We start from the raw sequence: 17,653 nt of genomic DNA, 5'->3' as shown, positions 1-17,653 counted from the left end.
AGTTGCGCTGTACGTGTTGTGTTGTAGCGCTGGAAAAAATGAGCCTGAGCCCGAGCAGCCCGTCCCCAGGAAAGTGGCCATCAGGATGCTGACTACAGTGGAAGAGATCGACCCAGATGTCCTGGAGAGTATGCATTCCCTTGGCTGCTTCAGGGATAAGGACAAGCTGACCAAAGACCTACTGTCTGATGAGTGAGTGAGAAGTCGACGGGCAACTTGCTTGGCATAGGGGTCATTGATGCAGCAGTCACACAACTTCCTCTGCTTGAATACGCATCGTGTTGTCATGTCAACTGTCATACCAGCATGCACTTTGCTCTTTGCCTTCACTCTCTCCATAGTGACAATCAGGAAAAGATGATCTACTTCCTTCTCCTTGACCGCAAGGAAAGATACCCTAGCCACGAGGACCAGAACCTTCCTCCACGCAATGAGATTGGTATGGCTCATCCAAACGGAAACACAAACATGATATTCATGGTGCACGGAAGATGTGGTTTAAACTCCAAATGCTGTTTGGATTTCATCCTCTGTCATCAGTATACGTTTGGCTGAGTTTGTTGATTTGAAACAGTGAGATTTTTACAATGTACACATTTAATGGTAAGGTCTATAAAAGGATTATCTTATTTTATTTATCTATTTACAGGCACGTAGTTTCTTTAGTCAACTGCTAACTATGGAAATCTTCACTGTAACTCTTACTACTTATACATCATACGCACAGAGAGCGAATCAGATTATTGATTCAATTATCATGAATGCTGCCATTGTTGAGCCTTTTAATTGGGCTTTTGGGGTATTACGTCCTCCAAAAAACCTTGGTAAAATGTATTTACATTTGGCACCTTCTGATTGCATGTAAACCAGTTCAGGGTGTACCCCGCCTACTGCCCAAAGACAGCTGGGATAGGCTCCAGCACTCCCCGCGACCCTTGTGAGGATGAGCGGATCGGAAGATGAATGAATGAATGATCGCATGTAATGGACGCTTACATTTTGAAACGGTCACTGTGTTTCATACAATTCTCATACTTGTCCAAACTATTTACTTTCTTAGTCTCAACTCAACTCAATTGTATTTATAGAGCACTTTAAAACAACCACTGCTGCATAGGTGTGTAGGAGCGGAGAAGCTCAGAGAGAGAGAGGTAAGTTGGGGCGAGGCCATTTAAAGATTTGAAAACAAATAATAGGATCTGAAAAAGAAAAAGAATCTAAAATGTATAGGGAACCAGTGAAGGGATGCCAGAGTAGAAGTTATGTGCTCCCTCTTTCGAGTACCAGTCAAGAGGTGAGCAGCAGCATTTTGGACCAACTGGAGACGCTTAATGGAGGATTGTCTGACTCCAAAGTAAAGTGCATTACAGTAATCCAGCCGTGATGTGACAAAGGCATGAGTTACTGTTTCAAAGTGCTCATGAGAAAAGGAGAGGTTTTACTTTAGTCACTCACTGAACTCGGAATTGTGCTCAGCAGACCCTCCCAGGAAGCGTGTGGACTCACCCATGCTTAGCCGTCACGGGAAGCGGCGACCAGAGAGGAAGTCGATGGAGGTGCTTAGCGTCACAGAGGGAGGATCACCCGTCCCCGTACGGCGAGCCATCGACATGGCAACTCATGGTCAAAGGTAGGAGACTCAGCGTTTGACTTTCGTTCTTTCTTTTCACCTTCGCAGAAAGTTCTTAACATTGTCATTATTAATGCCAGAGACTAAAGAGACTTTTATTAATGCCACAACAGGGGAGGCTTTTACTCAAACATAAGAAATACTAGATATTTTTTACATTCATTGACACTTACACATACAATAGTTGACTGGGAACTTACTCATTCACGTACAGGATTAAGAGTGCCAGTAAGGTTCAGTCAGCAGGTCAGAGACTGAGTTCCAAATACTGTATGCCCCGATCACAAATCAAACTAATCTGACTTAAAACAGTTTTTAAATGACAAAGATCCGTCCCTCTCCAACGCCAGTTATTACAGTTTTTAAAAAGTATTCCTAAATCCCATCCAAAATAATGTCATATAGACAGATGCAGTCTGCTTTGAAAACAGAATGACCCTTCCCAGTGCCTGCCAATCCTAGTTCATCTCAAAAAGTATCTCGACGTTTTTCCTGATTCGATAGGTCAGCACTCGTCATTGGATTTTCAACTTTCCTCAGCTTTCACCGAGTCAGCGGGGTTTTTGTAAGATGTTGTTATTGGTATTATGAGTACGTCTTCATTAAGATTATCATGATCATAATCATCGTTGCTATTATCTTGCTCAATATCACAGCGATTGATTGTAGCATTGCATGCTTGTACAGTCGGATTCCTTATATGACAGCCTTTCTGTCTGTTTTTCTTTCTTGTTTTTTTTTCATCCACCCCCACTTTTAGCAAATCTGTTTTCAGTAAAAGCTTGGATATCACAAACGCTAACTGCAGCAAGGAAGAAAGGTATTGGTCCATTTTGTTCATGATAAAATATTTACTTCTCATTTGATTGGTGTTTTCGTGTAGCGTCCATTTAACCTCTTTTCGTCTAAATTTCATGACTATTTTTCTGTGGTTAAAGCCTCATCAACATACTTAGCATTCACATTTGTGTTACATATTGTGTTTTTCTAAATGTGAATCCTGGTGGAATTGTATCAGTTACAGCAAGGAAGACATTGAAATGTTATTTCTTTTTTTTTTTTTTTTGACAAACAGACAAAGCCTCACTAGCATTGTTGGGCTGTTTATACCACAATGTGTGTTCCTAATTAATTGGATGGATGCCATCTTTACAATGGAATAAGATTTAATGGGCAGCATGGTGCTTAGCGGTACGCAAATCTGCCTCGCAGTTCTGAGTTTGAGAGTTCTGGTCTTCATGTGTCGATGCTCCGACTCCCCTCTACATTGCAGATACATGCATGTTTAATTAATCGATTACCTTAAATTGCCCACTGGCGTGAAGGGATTTTGTCTACACGTTTTTGGCACCATGACTGTATTTTCCAAGATTATCCTGCATTTTCCAGTGCTTCCCACCTTGAACCCAAATTATGAAAATCCATTTGGAAAATGTTCTGTAATCTTACCAAGAGATAAACAGACGTCATCAAAATATGAAAAGTCCTAAACAATAAAGGGACAAACCATGACAAATTAAGAGGTGCAGCAAGTTGTTGTGAATGTTTATGTGTCCTCTGGGATATTGACTCATGATGTATTGTTTTCACTTTTCACTTCCAATAAAGCCAAATTGTCCATGAGCAGTTAAATCTACAATTCTTCAACGACATCAGGAGAGCAGTGTCTTGGCAATGAAGGGAAGGAGGAACATGAAAAGTTAATGACACATGAATGAAATATTGAAAAGCTTATGAAGTCGGGAAACAAAAACAAAATATAAATCTTGCAGAAATTGTGGGAATTTGCTTGCCCTTATATTGAAAGAAAATTATTAATATGTTATGTTGTATTTTGTCTATTTATTGTCATTCTTATTTTATTAAAAATATACTCAGAGTTCTATCCAACTAAATTTGTAAACATTGACATTAGCTAGACTATATATTGATACGTTCACTCACCTTCCAAAAGCATTGAAACAGTAAGCACACTTCCAATCATTTTGCTTTCAAAATATGAATAGGAGACAAGAGGTCAATGTTTCATATTTGATTCCCACACTCTGCAAAACACTCCAGAGGATAACTAATTTTGTTTGAAACCACCGTTTTTCATTTGATCAAAGGTGTTAGAACATGTCACAGAGTGTTGTGTTTTCATTGCCTCGGTGTGTCCCACTACACTGATTATTGACACAAAATTAATGAAAAGGATCCATTTGTGATCGCAAACGTGCAACCGCACCTGTGAATGTTGTTTCATGCTTTGGCCTAAATAGCTTCTTCTGGGATATGGGCTCACTAATCTTCAATGATGATGTAAGACATGGTGGAAGCAACAAAAGGAACTCAGAAGGGTAGAGGAACATTTTGTCTGTCAATTTAAATTCTCCACCATGGAGACACAAAATAATGACTCAAAACACAATGCCAAAACATCAAAGGCGTTCATCAAAGGCAAGTACCTTAAGGTAATTACACCGCCCACATCAGCACATACATTTAGCTTCAAAAGTGATTTCTTCCCTACCCCCACCCTCCCTCCCCCCAAAAAAAAGAAAAACAGGCTACTGTGAAAGCCTTGAAAACCATTTCGGCAATATTTAGTTGTACATGAATCTATTTTAAATTGATCTGTTCCTATAATTTTGCTCACAGGCAATGCTATCTCCGCAGTCGTGTGTCAAACATAAATGTAAATACTGTACCTGAAAATAAAAGTTTTCAGGTATTTACATTTCTCTCATAGAGCGTTTAAAAAAAAATCAATAAATTTAAAATATATATATATATATATCTATATATATATCGCATCTCGCCCATCTCCGCTTTGTTCCAGTAGCCCATTTTTCATCAAGGTGCTCTGGTTCCCCAGCACCTGACGCAGACCTTGTTTGGCCGGTAGATAGATAGATAGATAGATAGATAGATAGATAGATAGATAGATAGATAGTTTTTTTAAATGCTGTATATATATATATTTCATTAAACGCTGTGGCATCTGGCTTTTCTTTATACCTACAAGTGTGCTTTCTGCCTATTTATTTGTGTTCTCTGTCTTACTGAACTGAATAATTCATGCCAGCTGACTTTCATTGTTTTGTGCATATGTGTGTAGGTCACGGTCAATCAGTGGAGCGTCCTCCGGTCTGTCCATCAGTCCACTCAGCAGCCCAAGGGTAAGCGTCTGTCCTTGTTACCGATTAGTTTCCTTCAGTGCAGCCTCACTGACTTGCTACGCTGCCATGCCATGGTGTGCACACACACGCAGATACTTTATTGTATGTAAGCCGCTCATCACCAGCTCATAAATGACACTCTCCATTGTCAACCTGTGTGACAGGTCAGATTGTTCAAGTTGCTTCAGCCTTTTATCGTGTAATTTGTCATCAAACAACAAAAACCTCCAATGGTTCAGGATGGTACACGTAACGGTATTTTGGACCATAATTTCCGATGTATGTTTAGCACATCAAGAGAACAACTTTTTCTCCCTCAGAATGACCTCTTTACTCCGCATGTCATTATATCTTGCATTTTGTAATGCACTGAATATTAGGAATGCGACAATATCCAAACATCAAAACACAATATCACCACATAAACCTCACATAAATTATGAAAAAAAATAATAATCCCGATTGATAATATTTTGATTGAGACGTGCTTCAAAATAATTTGAACAATTTATTGATTCATAACTAAGTATTTATGTAATTACTAAAAGTCAAGTGCCCAAATATACAGGGTATGTCATCATTGCCTCATGCCTATTCGTTCCTGCACCTTCAACGCGCGATTCTATTTTTATTCTTGCAGTCTTTAAATGAAACTATAACGTAATATAACTATTCATGAAATAAATTAGTCATTAAGTAAGATAAGAATATACTTAAATAATATAGTACAATTAAATAATAGCAATTTAGCAACGCTAAAAATAAATGTCAGCTGTTCCTTTGCATTTTAGCCTCTTGTTGGCAGTGTGGTGCCGCGCATGGATGGAGTGAACGAGAACAGAAGTTACGATTTACCTCGATTACTAAAACTTGTTTTTCACAAGAATTTTTGCCTTTGAGTGGAGTTATTTCCACTGTGTTTGTGTCCGAATATTCTCTATTTGACGGTATGACACTCCCAAACTCCATGTTTTCTTTCACTTTAGCATTTGAATGGGATCCACCATTGTTTTTAGCATTAGCACTGGTGATATTTTATAAACGAAGCATGTTTTGTTTGTGAATACATAATATGTGCTAATCTTTTTATTTGGTAATTAGTTCTACAGTAAACCCCAACACCTTAGCGATGGCAGTATCACACTTGCTTGCAACGCAAGTAACATGATGCATTCAGGCTACTTTCACAACGTTGGGAACTTGTAAACGCATTGCTCCCGTTCTGCACCTTCATCGTTTTCTTCGAGTATAAAGTTTTAAAGACCGAGGGAAGCCAAATTCAAAATCAGAATCAAAATTTTGATCAATCATTCGGCCCTCATCTCACAATACGATAATTATCACGATATTGTGGCGATATACAAAAAGGCCATGATACTGTCTAAAAACCCACAATATTATTTTTAAAGAAAACAACCAAAAAAAGCCCACAGAGAAAAAAAAGATTGTTGTGTTTTGTACATAGTAAAAAAAATTGCTTGTATAACAGATTTATGGAAGTGATAACCGCTGCAGTATGTCCGGTTCGAACATAGCTTTGTCCATGTGAGGTATAATTAGACCAGGTTTTCTCAGTGGACTGTTTAATTTGTGTGTAAAGTGTGTGTGGTTTCTATCGAACACAAAATACCCCCCACCCAAAAAAAAATTAAATAAATAAACACGAGCAATTGCATGTAAATGTCTCAACAATGCTCATGACCTGGGGTCATAATGATACATAAAGTTCAAATAGTACAGCTAACATAAACCTCAATGTACATTGACGACTTACAATCACTAATATCACTATTTATACATTTTGATGCACTTGCTTGCTAATGGAGGAACTCAAACGTGTTACGTTCCTCTTCATCTCGCAATTAGTGTTGGTTTTCAATGAAGGTGGCGGGCACAGCCCAATTCAAAACTGCACTAATAAATTAACCACTAGAGGGTGCTAGAACAGTACAAATGGAAAAGAATCTGGCCATTGGAACAGATGTGCTGCTTCTAATCTCGTAACATGACGACGACGATTTTGGAGTCATTTTAATCTCACTATATTGCCGTTATCTTTAAATCCCCACAGAATAATGTAATTTATTTCAAGGATACCATTATTTAAAAGCAACTCTTTCGAATCGTAAATTGCCTCTTATTCCTTGACAAATTGTTTACATGTGAGAGTAAAGTACTATAAAGTAGTGGTTCTCAACTGTCACTATGGGAACTGAATGCTCCTATTGTTGCAAAGTCGCAACTCTGCAATAATAATAATAATAATAATAATAATAATAATACATTTTAGTTATAAGTGCCTTTTACAACACTCAAGGACACTTTACAATCAAGAGCAAAACAATAAAACCACAGATAAAATTATAAATAAGCATACAGAGACAAGAGCGTGACTTGGTTATTGTATTATGGGTTACTTTTTTGCATGTACTATATCTAAAGATCATTGCGTGCAACACATGTTGCAGGCAATAAAAAGTCCGTCAAGAGTTTACACTTTGTCACTGTTACATTCAGCGGTGAAACCGAAATTATTCCACATTTGATTTTTGAAAGAAGTCAGTGCATCTGTAGACTCTTCCACTCATGTGAGTGGCCATGTTTTCTGTTTTACCACGACTGTGAGCTGCACTTTGAAACCAGATTACGGTCACAACTGTGAGTGGGTGAAAGCGCAACAGTGACTGGATATTACCTCACAGGGGAGATTTTTTTCTTCAGCATGTGGGTGCACACAAAAAACACAGACACACACTAAAGCAAGGCGTCAATGCAAAATGAATTGGAAAACCGAAAAACCACAATCCAAAGGGGTTTACCCGGGCAGAATGTACCGAATGATTACGACTTGCATCCACACCGTCCGTGAATATTTGATTTTAATTAATGTGTTTCCCTCGTTGCTAACTCAATAGATGTTTACAATGAAACGGCACTGTCATTATCTATTGGATTGTTAGACGTGAAGTTTCTTGCAGTCGTGGATTTTAGTCGTGTTTTTTTTTTTTTTTAATTACAATTTTGTTATTTAATATACAGTTGGAAGAAAAAGTGTGCAAACGCTTTGGAACTACCTGGATTTCTACATAAAATGCACATAAAACATGATCTGATCTGCATCTAAGTCGCAACAATCGACACACTGTCTGCTGAAACCAATTCCACACAAACAATCGCCTTTTAGTTTTTGCATGCTTTTATTGGACACACCATGTAGACATTCACCGTGCAAGGGTGGAAAATGTCCAGCTCCAGTCCAGAAAACTCTGAAGAAGCTTGATAACAGTCCTGATCATTTGAATAAGGTGTATTGCAGTTTGGAGAGAATGACCCCGGCAGGGCAGCAGCTCATGACGACCGAGTTTGGACACCCCTGCTCTAGTCTCATGAATGGACTTGGGACTGGATTGCTACCTCTGGGCCTGGATACGTTGCTGTCTTTGATAGAAAAATGAATTCCAAATTAGAGTTACTGGATGTAGAAAAGTACTGTGATACTACAACTGTCAAAAATGAAAAATGCTGCATATTTATAGTCTCAGTAGTTTTGTGCAATTAGACATATTAGTGAAACTTTCCCCCATGCCCCCCGAAAAAACAAAAACAAAAAAAGGCGATTATGCTTGTGTCTTGCTGTTGATTATTCATTAGTCGTTTATGCAAATATGTCAAGTATTTGTAATTGGAAAGAACACAATCTGCATGAGCGCACTGCCGTAGGCTGGAGCATACTGATTCTCTCTATGTGGCTCACACGTGGAGGCAGCACTTTCCCAGCATCAGAGGGCCGATGTGTTTATATGCTGCATGTGGAGTTTACATTACAAGGATTACCGTATTTTCCGCATTATAAGGCGTTTCGGAGAATAAGGCGCACCTTCAATGAATGACTTATTTTAAAACTGTTTGCGCACCGCATTATAAGGCGCATAGAATAGAAGCTGCAATAGTGGCTGAGGTTGCATTATGCATCCACTAGATGGAGGTACACTAAAAGGAATACAACACAATACAGCTTTATTTATATAGCGCTTTCACAACCGCTGCAGCTGTAACAAATTGTTTTACAGAACATTTAAAATACCACGTCCAAGAAATCAGAATATTGACCCATATTTAAGATGCATCGGATTATAAGGCACAGTCAGGTTTGAGAAAATTGAATGCTTTTAGGTGCACCCTATAGTGCGGAAAATACGGTATTTATTTTATAAGGCTGGTTGTTTTATTTCATTTTCACATGCACAGACATACACTTGAAGTCTGTGAAATACCATTTGTGGTCAAGTGGTTGTCAAACATATTTTATAATGTTGCCACGAGAACAAACTGGATGGTTATGTCAGACTGGAGCTTCTACAGTTTGTTCAGCTGTGGATTTTCACTATTTTGATGAGGTCACTCATTCCACAGCCTTGCGTATCCACGGCATTACAATGCATGCGATCTGCTGTCTTGGGTGGAGGGTTAAGCTTTGTCAGCTTTCAACTGGTTCACTTGCTCTTGGTTAGGGGATGCACCGATATATCTGGCTTGGATTGCTGTGGTGGACCTGAGGGTGAAAAAAATCCAAATAAGTGATTGACTGTCATGTGACGACCACATTGGCATCGATCAAGAACGAGTGGAGAGGAGGGCAAATAGAAATGAGGCCATTTTGAAGTCATCCTGTGTTGAAATTATGAGGAGGGATGAGATGCTTGGTAATTCTGTTTAAAAGTGCTGTTAAAAAAATGATTGTAAAGATAATAAAGATCAACACACAAAAAAAGTTGAATCAAAAATAACCAAAAATTCAGTTTAAAAAAAAAAAAAAAAGGAGGAGCGATCGACCCAACTTTGTAAGATAAGATATCCTTCATTTGTCCCACACTAGGGAAATTTACAGTCTAAGCAGCAAGATTGTGAGTAGAAAGAAGAAAGAAGAAAATTGTGAGTCATTCATTGAAACCACAAAGACAAACAACCCAAAAAGTGGGTCGTTTTGGGGTTTATTCATTCGACCCAAAAGTAAACGCAAAAGTTGGATCAGTCCGTTGTTATTTTTACCTAATTTGGGTTAATTTTGACCCAGCAGTTCCGAGAGTGACATAAATGCATAAAATTGGTCATTGTATGTCAAAGTGAGTGGAAACTCAGGTCAGCTGTTTTGATTTCGGTGCATCTCCGCTGTTAATGCATCATGAATGCTCCACTGCTGCCGACTGATTGGCTGATAAACACTTTGCTAATCGCATGTTCTGTTTTTTTTCTTTCTTTCTTGCACTCTCACCACTTCCTGCCTGCTCCACTTCTCACCACACGCTTTTTTTGCCATTTCCTGCTGTGTTTTATTTATGGGAATGAACTTTTATCGGGCCATGGTGATGCCGCACTTTCTCTTGGCTGACTCTGCTGTCATGTTTACTGGTGCATGACAAATCACAGCCCAACAGGCGTTTTTTCATCCCACCCCAGTCCCCAGACCTGTGTCAGTCCCCGAATTGCAGCCCCACCCATTCACTTGAGGTCCGCCTTAACGGGGTGGGCGCTCGCACACCCAACTCCTTCCAGCCCAAGAGGGGGTCTCCCCTCATGCACCCACGCACCCAGACCCTCCCTGCCAAGCCCAAAGTGTCTGCGAAGCCTCTGCTGACTACCAGGTCCAACCCACTCCCCAACACGGCCCAGACTTCCTCCACCCCCAAGTCTGAGCCCTCTACACCCAGCCAGCCTTTAGCACCCTGCACCCCCAACAGCCACCACGTGAGGCGCCACCCCCCGCTTACCGTCCCCCCAAAGCTCTCCATCCCCCTGTCTCCTGTTCCTCCTATGTCACCCCTGCGGCGCCACCACCTGCACCCTGACCACAATGGCAAATCTTTCCCCAACTCGCAGGTTACCCCCCATCCTTCCCCCAGAGGAAGCCCTCTCCCCACTCCCAAAGGCACCCCGGTGCACACGCCAAAGGATAGCCCAACCGGCACACCTAGCCCAACACCTCCACCCAGCCCCTCGATCGGGGGCATGCCCTGGAGGACGCGCCTCAACTCCATCAAGAACAGCGTCCTGGGCTCCCCTCGTTTCCATCGCAGGAAAATGCAAGGTAAAGTTGGAGTGGAGGGTTGACATCTTGAGACTGGCCAACCATATGTATACCGTAGTTTTGTGAAACAGCAATAACAAGTTACTGAGCGAACACTAAATGCAACCCAAAAATTAAACACAGTGATATGACATGGTAAGAGATACAGTGGATGACATGGTGGTAAAAAGTAACATTTTCTTTATATACAAACCTAATCTATGGATAAAAACTGAGATGTGATTGTCGAGATGATTAATTAGCAACTCTTATCGAATCGCTTATCACTGCCGCCAAGTCATTTTCACAATGTGTTGTTAACACACTGTTGTACATGACAAAATAACAGCCATGGTTGGTAATCATGCAACAAAAGACTTTTGCAATACAAATAATAAGGCGCTTTCCACAACAGAAACACTAATTTTGGATTACTTTGAGAAAAAAAATTACATTTACCCAGATCTGCAAAATAGACAGCTAGTAATTTTTGGGGTGTTAAATCAATTGAGCGGTTTGTTAGCTAGTTAGCACATATGCCTCACAGTTCAGAGGTTGTAAATTTGAATTCCTGCGTGGAATTTCCATATTCTCACAGATATTTTGTGGGTTTTCTCCCCACGTTCCAAAAACATGGATTTTGTGTTCACTGGAGACTCTGAATTGTCCTTTAGTGTGAATTGTTGTCTGTCTATTCTGTATGTGCCCTGCAATTAGTAGGTAACCAGTTCAGGGTGTTGCCTTGCCTCTCGCTCCAAGTCAGCCGGGATACCCTCCAGCAGGGGTGTCAAACTCATTTCATATTGTGGGCCGCATACGGCCTCGATCGATGTTAAGTGGGCCAGCCCATTAGAATTATACCATACTCTGCTATAAATAACCAAAATATAATGTCTTTCCTTTGTTTGGATATAGTGAAGCACAAGAACATGAGGAAAATCTTGAATTGTACCTACATTACATTTACCTAACCTTTCATAAAACACCTCAGATTTCCTGAGACAAATGTTCAATTTACTTTTATCATTCACATATATGCATTGCAAAGTAGCCAACTGATTGTACAAAGGCACAAAACTTGAACAAGTATTTAAAAATATTGTCATGCATTTTAAGATTAAATGAGATTTATAAAGAAAGGATTTTTAAACCATTTACACATGTGGATATGAAATCTAAATGTAACCCCCGCCTACACTTTACAAACTAAAGAGAAAACAGTGTGCCCCCTAGCGGATAGTACATGAATTGCATCTTATTAAAAATATTTATTCCGTGTCTTTTTATGCATTTTTTTTCATTTTTAAATTATCCCGCGGGCCTGATCGAACCCTCTCGGGGGCCGGTTCCGGCCCGCGGGCCGTATGTTTGACACACAGGCCCTACAGCATACTGTACATGTGCCCCCAATCAGGAAAACTGTGTAAAAAAAATGGATGCATAAATCACTTTGTTGGTTCAGTCTGAACATGTTAAACGGTGCAACAGCAACAAATATTGTCTCAAGGCATTCGGCCACAAAAAATATTTCATCCTTTCATCGCGTTTTGGAAAAAAGCCCTTAAACAGATATGCATATACACACACAGAAGCACACACACTCAAATGTCGACTGACCAAGTTCTTGCATGTGCAGTGCCCACACAGGAGGACATGTCCAGTCTGACCCCGGACTCTTCTCCAGAGTGAGTAACACAGCAGTACATTTTTAGCATTCTCCAGTATCACAAACTGCTTGAGAGAATGTTTTTCTGTTTTTTGTTTTTTGTTTATGGGGGGGGGTGGGGGATTAACAATGATGAATACTTTATTCTGACTATATGTGGTGGGTATTTGTCAATTTCTTCGATATATTGAAGCAAATAATGATACTCGCAGAATTGATTTTTCATTAAAAAGTGGTTTCAAAAAATAGTATTAACTGCAGAAGCGTAAGGTTATGAATGAGATCTGTTTTCAAAGTTTCACTTTTGATCTCATCTGTCTAATTTCTCTGTAGACTTGCAAAAAAGTCATGGTTTGGGAACTTCATCAACCTGGAGAAGGAGGAGCAGATCTTCATTGTGATCAAAGACAAACCTCTCAGCTCCATAAAGGCAGACATCGTCCACGCTTTCCTCTCTGTAGGTCTCTTTCATTGTCTCTTCTCGATAAACCCTCCTGAAACACACTTCAGCTTTTATTTCAGGGTATTTGCATGAGAGTCTTTGCTTAAGAAGATGGCACGTTTGGTTTGAATCCACAAGTTAGAGGTGTAACTAACATGACGCACAGTGGTGAAGCTTATGTGAAAATCAATCAGAACCGTTGCACAATACAGCTATGTGGAATGCCCAAAAGACAGAAAAAAACCACTGGTGCACGAAGTAGCAGATGTAAAATTGACAAATCAAAGCAGGAAAGTAAATATAGTAGCTGCTGATGTCAGAAATATGTGAGGCCCCAAAACAACAATTGTTAGTGACATCAATAATAACAACAACCTCCAGAGGTTACAACCATCTGTTTTGTTGTAGAAGAATTCATGAACAATTATACAGAAACTACACCAGAACATCCAAATCAATCTTCATGTGTAATGGGAAGGCCACGCTGGGAATTGCCAGAAAGTACAGAAAAAGATCCCAAAAATCTGCTAGAATGTTTCACGGATTTACAAAATGTTTCAGTCTACAGAACAAATACATTTGGAGGGGAGCTTTTATATGCATTAAAGGTAACTAAATATATTTAAACTGAGAACGTCATCACATTACCAAACTCGTAACAAAACTATGTCTGAAAACACTATGCGTCGAATTGGAGGGACAGGCTTTGTTTTACTGCTTTTCCTACATGGCATATTTTCATTTCACAAACATAACACCATGGGGCCTACATTTTTAGGGTGCATGTCTTGCCTTCATCGTTGACACTGGAAAACACCACAGTGTATTTTAAATTAAAGGTCCCCTATTTTGGCAGACGGGCACCCGTGCACTCAGCATCAAAAAAACAGCCCTCACTTTATTTTCGTGTCTGCCAGCACAAGTCTCGTCTTTCCTATTTGGGGCCATGTTGTGCCCATTTGGGCATTTTGGCGCACGAACTTGCTTCAACCTGGACTCATCAGATCATTTGATAACAAAAAGTAGGCCGCACTTGGCATAGAAATGGGTCCCATCATCTTTTTTGTGCGGGCACAATGGCCTAGTTGAGTGTGTTTGTGGATTTGCTCGATGCTATGTGCCTCATTATGCATTTCTGCCTCGCCCCCCAGTGCATCTGCAAATTTGGTTACAAAAGTAGACAAAATTTTAAAAGGAGGTCTATTGTGCAGGGTAGATGATCAACCGCGATTTTGTTGTATTTGATCAAGGCTGATTATGGTTTGCTTAACACCCCCCCCCTTTCCCGGGCATCCACCAGGAAGGGATCATCTGCAGGGACCACAACCTTGGAATTCCCCCCCCGCCATTGACGTTTCTATATTAGGTGTACGTTTATCAATAGAGTAATGTGCATGTTGAAGGGGCATCCTGCTGGGATAGAGGGGGTATGTACTTTGAGAAAGTACAAGAAAATATGAACATATTTTGGGTTATGTAAAACAGATGCCAGCGTTGTTAGAGCCCCAAATTGTGTGGCTCAGTCAGGCTTGACTTACTCGGGTGTGCGCTACGTCCACCCTGAATTTGATGTAAATGAAGGATGCCATGAGGATTGGCCGGCAAAAGTGTACTTCCATCCGATAATGGCAAACTTAGGTGCAATTGCTTTGTTTCTACCGGGGCAAAGTCTAGCAAAATACGACAACAAAGAAAACGCCACTCATGCGCAGTTATACTGCGCTTTGCGCTAGACTTGCAGCCAGCAAGAAAATAGGATGCTAATTCTTCTGTGCCCTTCTTTTTGCTTTATGCTACCATCACATCTGCTTCACTGATGCAGAAACGGTCTTCTCTCCTCCTCAGATACCCAGTCTGAGCCACAGTGTCATATCCCAAACTAGCTTTCGGGCTGAGTACAAGTCCACGGCTGGTCCAACAGTTTTCCAGAAGCCTGTGAAGTTCCAGGTGGACATCACCTACTCAGAGAGTACCTGTGCCACAAAGGAGAATGGCATCTACTCTGTCACCTTCACACTGCTCTCAGGTCAACTACATAGCGCACTGCACACTATTTTATGATGCAGTGACTGTTCATTAAATTAACTGTATGCCGAATGACCTTTGCACTCAAAAGAAAATACATACAATTAATGAAGTGAAAATTATTACTCAAAGTCAACATTTAGTTCACAAATATGCTATAAAATATTTGAGAGAACTTTGTATATATCATGTGAAATATTGCGCACCTAAAATTTCTGCATAGTGAATTTTTTCTTCAATAGACAACTATTATTACGGAAGAACACAATGCGAGTGTTCGACTGGTTAGCATGTCTGCCTCAGAGTGCATAGGTCATGGGTTTGATTCCGGTGAAGTCTGCATGTTCTCCCCGCGGCTGGGTGAGTTTTCTACTGATAGTCCAGTTTTCTCCCATATTCCAAAAACATGTATGGCAGGTTTATGGCGCACTCTAAATTGTACCTTGGTGTGATTGTGAGCACGAATGTTTGTTTGTCTATGTGTGCCCTGCAATTCAATTCGGTTCAGGGTGTATCCCACTTGCTGCCAGAACACAGCTGGTATAGTTTACAGCTCACGGGTGACACTCGGATAATAGATGGATGGATGGTTCTGTACTATTATATCCTACTCTGTTGTATTCCAACAAATAGACTTGCTCCTGCACATTCATCGTATCCCCATACAGGAAAATAGTTAGCGTCCAGCATAGCGGTGGGTAACCTGTAACTCTATACCCATCTTCTCTCGAAACACTTGGAGGAACAAGAAGAATCATCATTTTATTTGTCATGTACACACATGATATTTGACCACTGCATTTGACCTATCATGGTAGTGGCCAAGCAAACACACAATGTTAGTGACATACACTGGAGCAGGTGGCTACTCAAGTGCTCAGGGAACAGTTCATGGTTTCCATCTCTTGCTCAACGACACCACAGCCTTGGAGGTTTTTCAACCTGGCTCCCTGTTGGATATGTTTCTAGAAAGATGGCACCCTCCCTAGAAGGAGATCCAGATACCTACAAACTACAGTACCTGTTTGCTACAAAATCATGTTTCAGAGTAAGAAGGTTCTGTGTGGAGTTTGCCAGGGCATCAGGGGATACTTCAGTTTCTTCCCGCAGTCCTGCCAAAAAGTCTATTTTTGCTTTCCCGAACACTGTAATTCAGTAGTAAGTAAGAATGTGAACGTGTGATTGTCATCTGAAAAGAAACCCAAAGTACAAAGGTGTTCCAAAGGTCTTGGGCACATTTTGACATTGAATATCTCAGAGACTCTTTAGAATATAAAAACGCATCTGGTAAATTCAGAAAGCTTGTAATCTCAATTTTTACATGGAATGTTCAAAGATGTTCAATGTGAGGACCATTGGTCAGACGACACACATCAAGCCGATTCTTTAAATTCTTGCCAAACGCGTCTCAGCATTGCATTGTCAATGGTTGCAACAGCTTCTGTTATTCGTGCCTTCATCTTAAAACATGAGCTCCCATCCGTTATGAATTTACTATGCCATCTCACTATGGACTTCCTTTCTGGTGGCTCTTTTCCGAATTTTCTGCGAAATGCACGTTGAACAACAGTCCATGATTCAGTTTTTGCAAATTCAAGCACACAAAACGCCTTTTCTGGTTGAGTGAACGCCATTAATGGGTCTGAAAAGAAATAAAAAAATATATAGCCTTACGAAAAACTTCATGGAATTAGCTTTAAAATGGCACGACTTTTATCTCACTACCATACATAGTTAAGGAGATATGGGGACTTCAAATGTGACCAAGACTTTTGGAACACCCAAAGTATTGTAAGAAACCAATCCTTGCTTGAAATCAAGAAAACGCTACAGATCATGTTCCAATTCAGTATGGCTGGATTCCAATCAAGAGTGTGATGTTTTCCTCCCTGGGTGTCTTTGATGACGTTTCAAATGTTATAAGAATAATTTGCTTCATCATCAGGTCCCAGCCGACGTTTCAAGCGTGTGGTGGAGATTATTCAGGCCCAATTGCTCAGCTCCAATGACCAGTCAGGCATCCAGCCCCAGATCTCCGGTAAGTTATTGAACTCTCCCTCTTCTCCTTTATCCCCCAAACCTTTTCCTCACAGCTCCCTCCTGCCTCACTCGGCATCCTGGCACTGATCACAGCCACACTCGGCTTTAACCCAATCAGCTCGGCTCAGAGCACTGCTTTTGCACACCGCATCCCAAAATGCATGTACGCGCCAGCAAACCATGATCGGCCACATCCACACTCAGTATGAGGTAGTCACAAGGTTCGCAATGCGTAAAGGGTCTTCCATCCCCACTGTAATTCATCCCTGTTGAGAAGAAATCACACAGGCTTTTGAAGAAGCACATTTCGGCTCTGAATTGGATTTTTTTTTTAAGTTATCAGTATGCTGATTATGTACCTACAATAACTACAATCGTAAATGATGGTATGCAGTCATATTTTGGATTCGATTTAACGTTTTGGGCTGCCTTAGGACAGACGGATTTTTGAAAAAAAAAAGAAAAGTGTCACTTTACGTTCTATGTCTTAATGTGATGCGGTAGAATTCTCCCCATTTTGTGGTTATTGAGTTTATAATGGTTCAGTCTTGTGATGAAACAGAATAAGAACCCAGCCACATGTCAGAATCACACTGCTTTTCGTGTGTTGCTTACATTGCTGCCA

The 17,653-nt window shown here is 40.4% G+C and overlaps 1 protein-coding gene across 9 annotated transcripts in view; it reads left to right on the top strand.

Moving 5' to 3' along the window:
* Positions 1 to 17,653, top strand: part of LOC109531237 (serine/threonine-protein kinase BRSK2-like) — a 106,392-nt gene that overhangs the window by 80,753 nt on the left and 7,986 nt on the right. For 2 of the 9 annotated variants that reach the window (XM_019895463.1, XM_019895764.1), the window contains exons 10-19: positions 28 to 192; positions 342 to 439; positions 1,477 to 1,630; positions 2,391 to 2,450; positions 4,731 to 4,791; positions 10,219 to 10,876; positions 12,492 to 12,540; positions 12,855 to 12,978; positions 14,809 to 14,989; positions 16,934 to 17,026. In XM_019895463.1, coding sequence (XP_019751022.1) covers positions 28 to 192; positions 342 to 439; positions 1,477 to 1,630; positions 2,391 to 2,450; positions 4,731 to 4,791; positions 10,219 to 10,876; positions 12,492 to 12,540; positions 12,855 to 12,978; positions 14,809 to 14,989; positions 16,934 to 17,026 — 1,643 coding nt within the window. The remainder of the gene's footprint in view (positions 1 to 27; positions 193 to 341; positions 440 to 1,476; positions 1,631 to 2,390; positions 2,451 to 4,730; positions 4,792 to 10,218; positions 10,877 to 12,491; positions 12,541 to 12,854; positions 12,979 to 14,808; positions 14,990 to 16,933; positions 17,027 to 17,653) is intronic. The other 7 variants (XM_019895545.1, XM_019895841.1, XM_019895923.1 and 4 more) reach the window with 7 other exon arrangements.

This window comes from Hippocampus comes, unplaced genomic scaffold, assembly GCF_001891065.2.
Source record: "Hippocampus comes isolate QL1 unplaced genomic scaffold, H_comes_QL1_v1.1 scaffold474, whole genome shotgun sequence".
Classification (NCBI taxonomy): Eukaryota; Metazoa; Chordata; class Actinopteri; order Syngnathiformes; family Syngnathidae; genus Hippocampus; species Hippocampus comes.
Note: the sequence above shows the minus strand (reverse complement) of the source record. Positions and strands in the feature narration are given on the sequence as shown.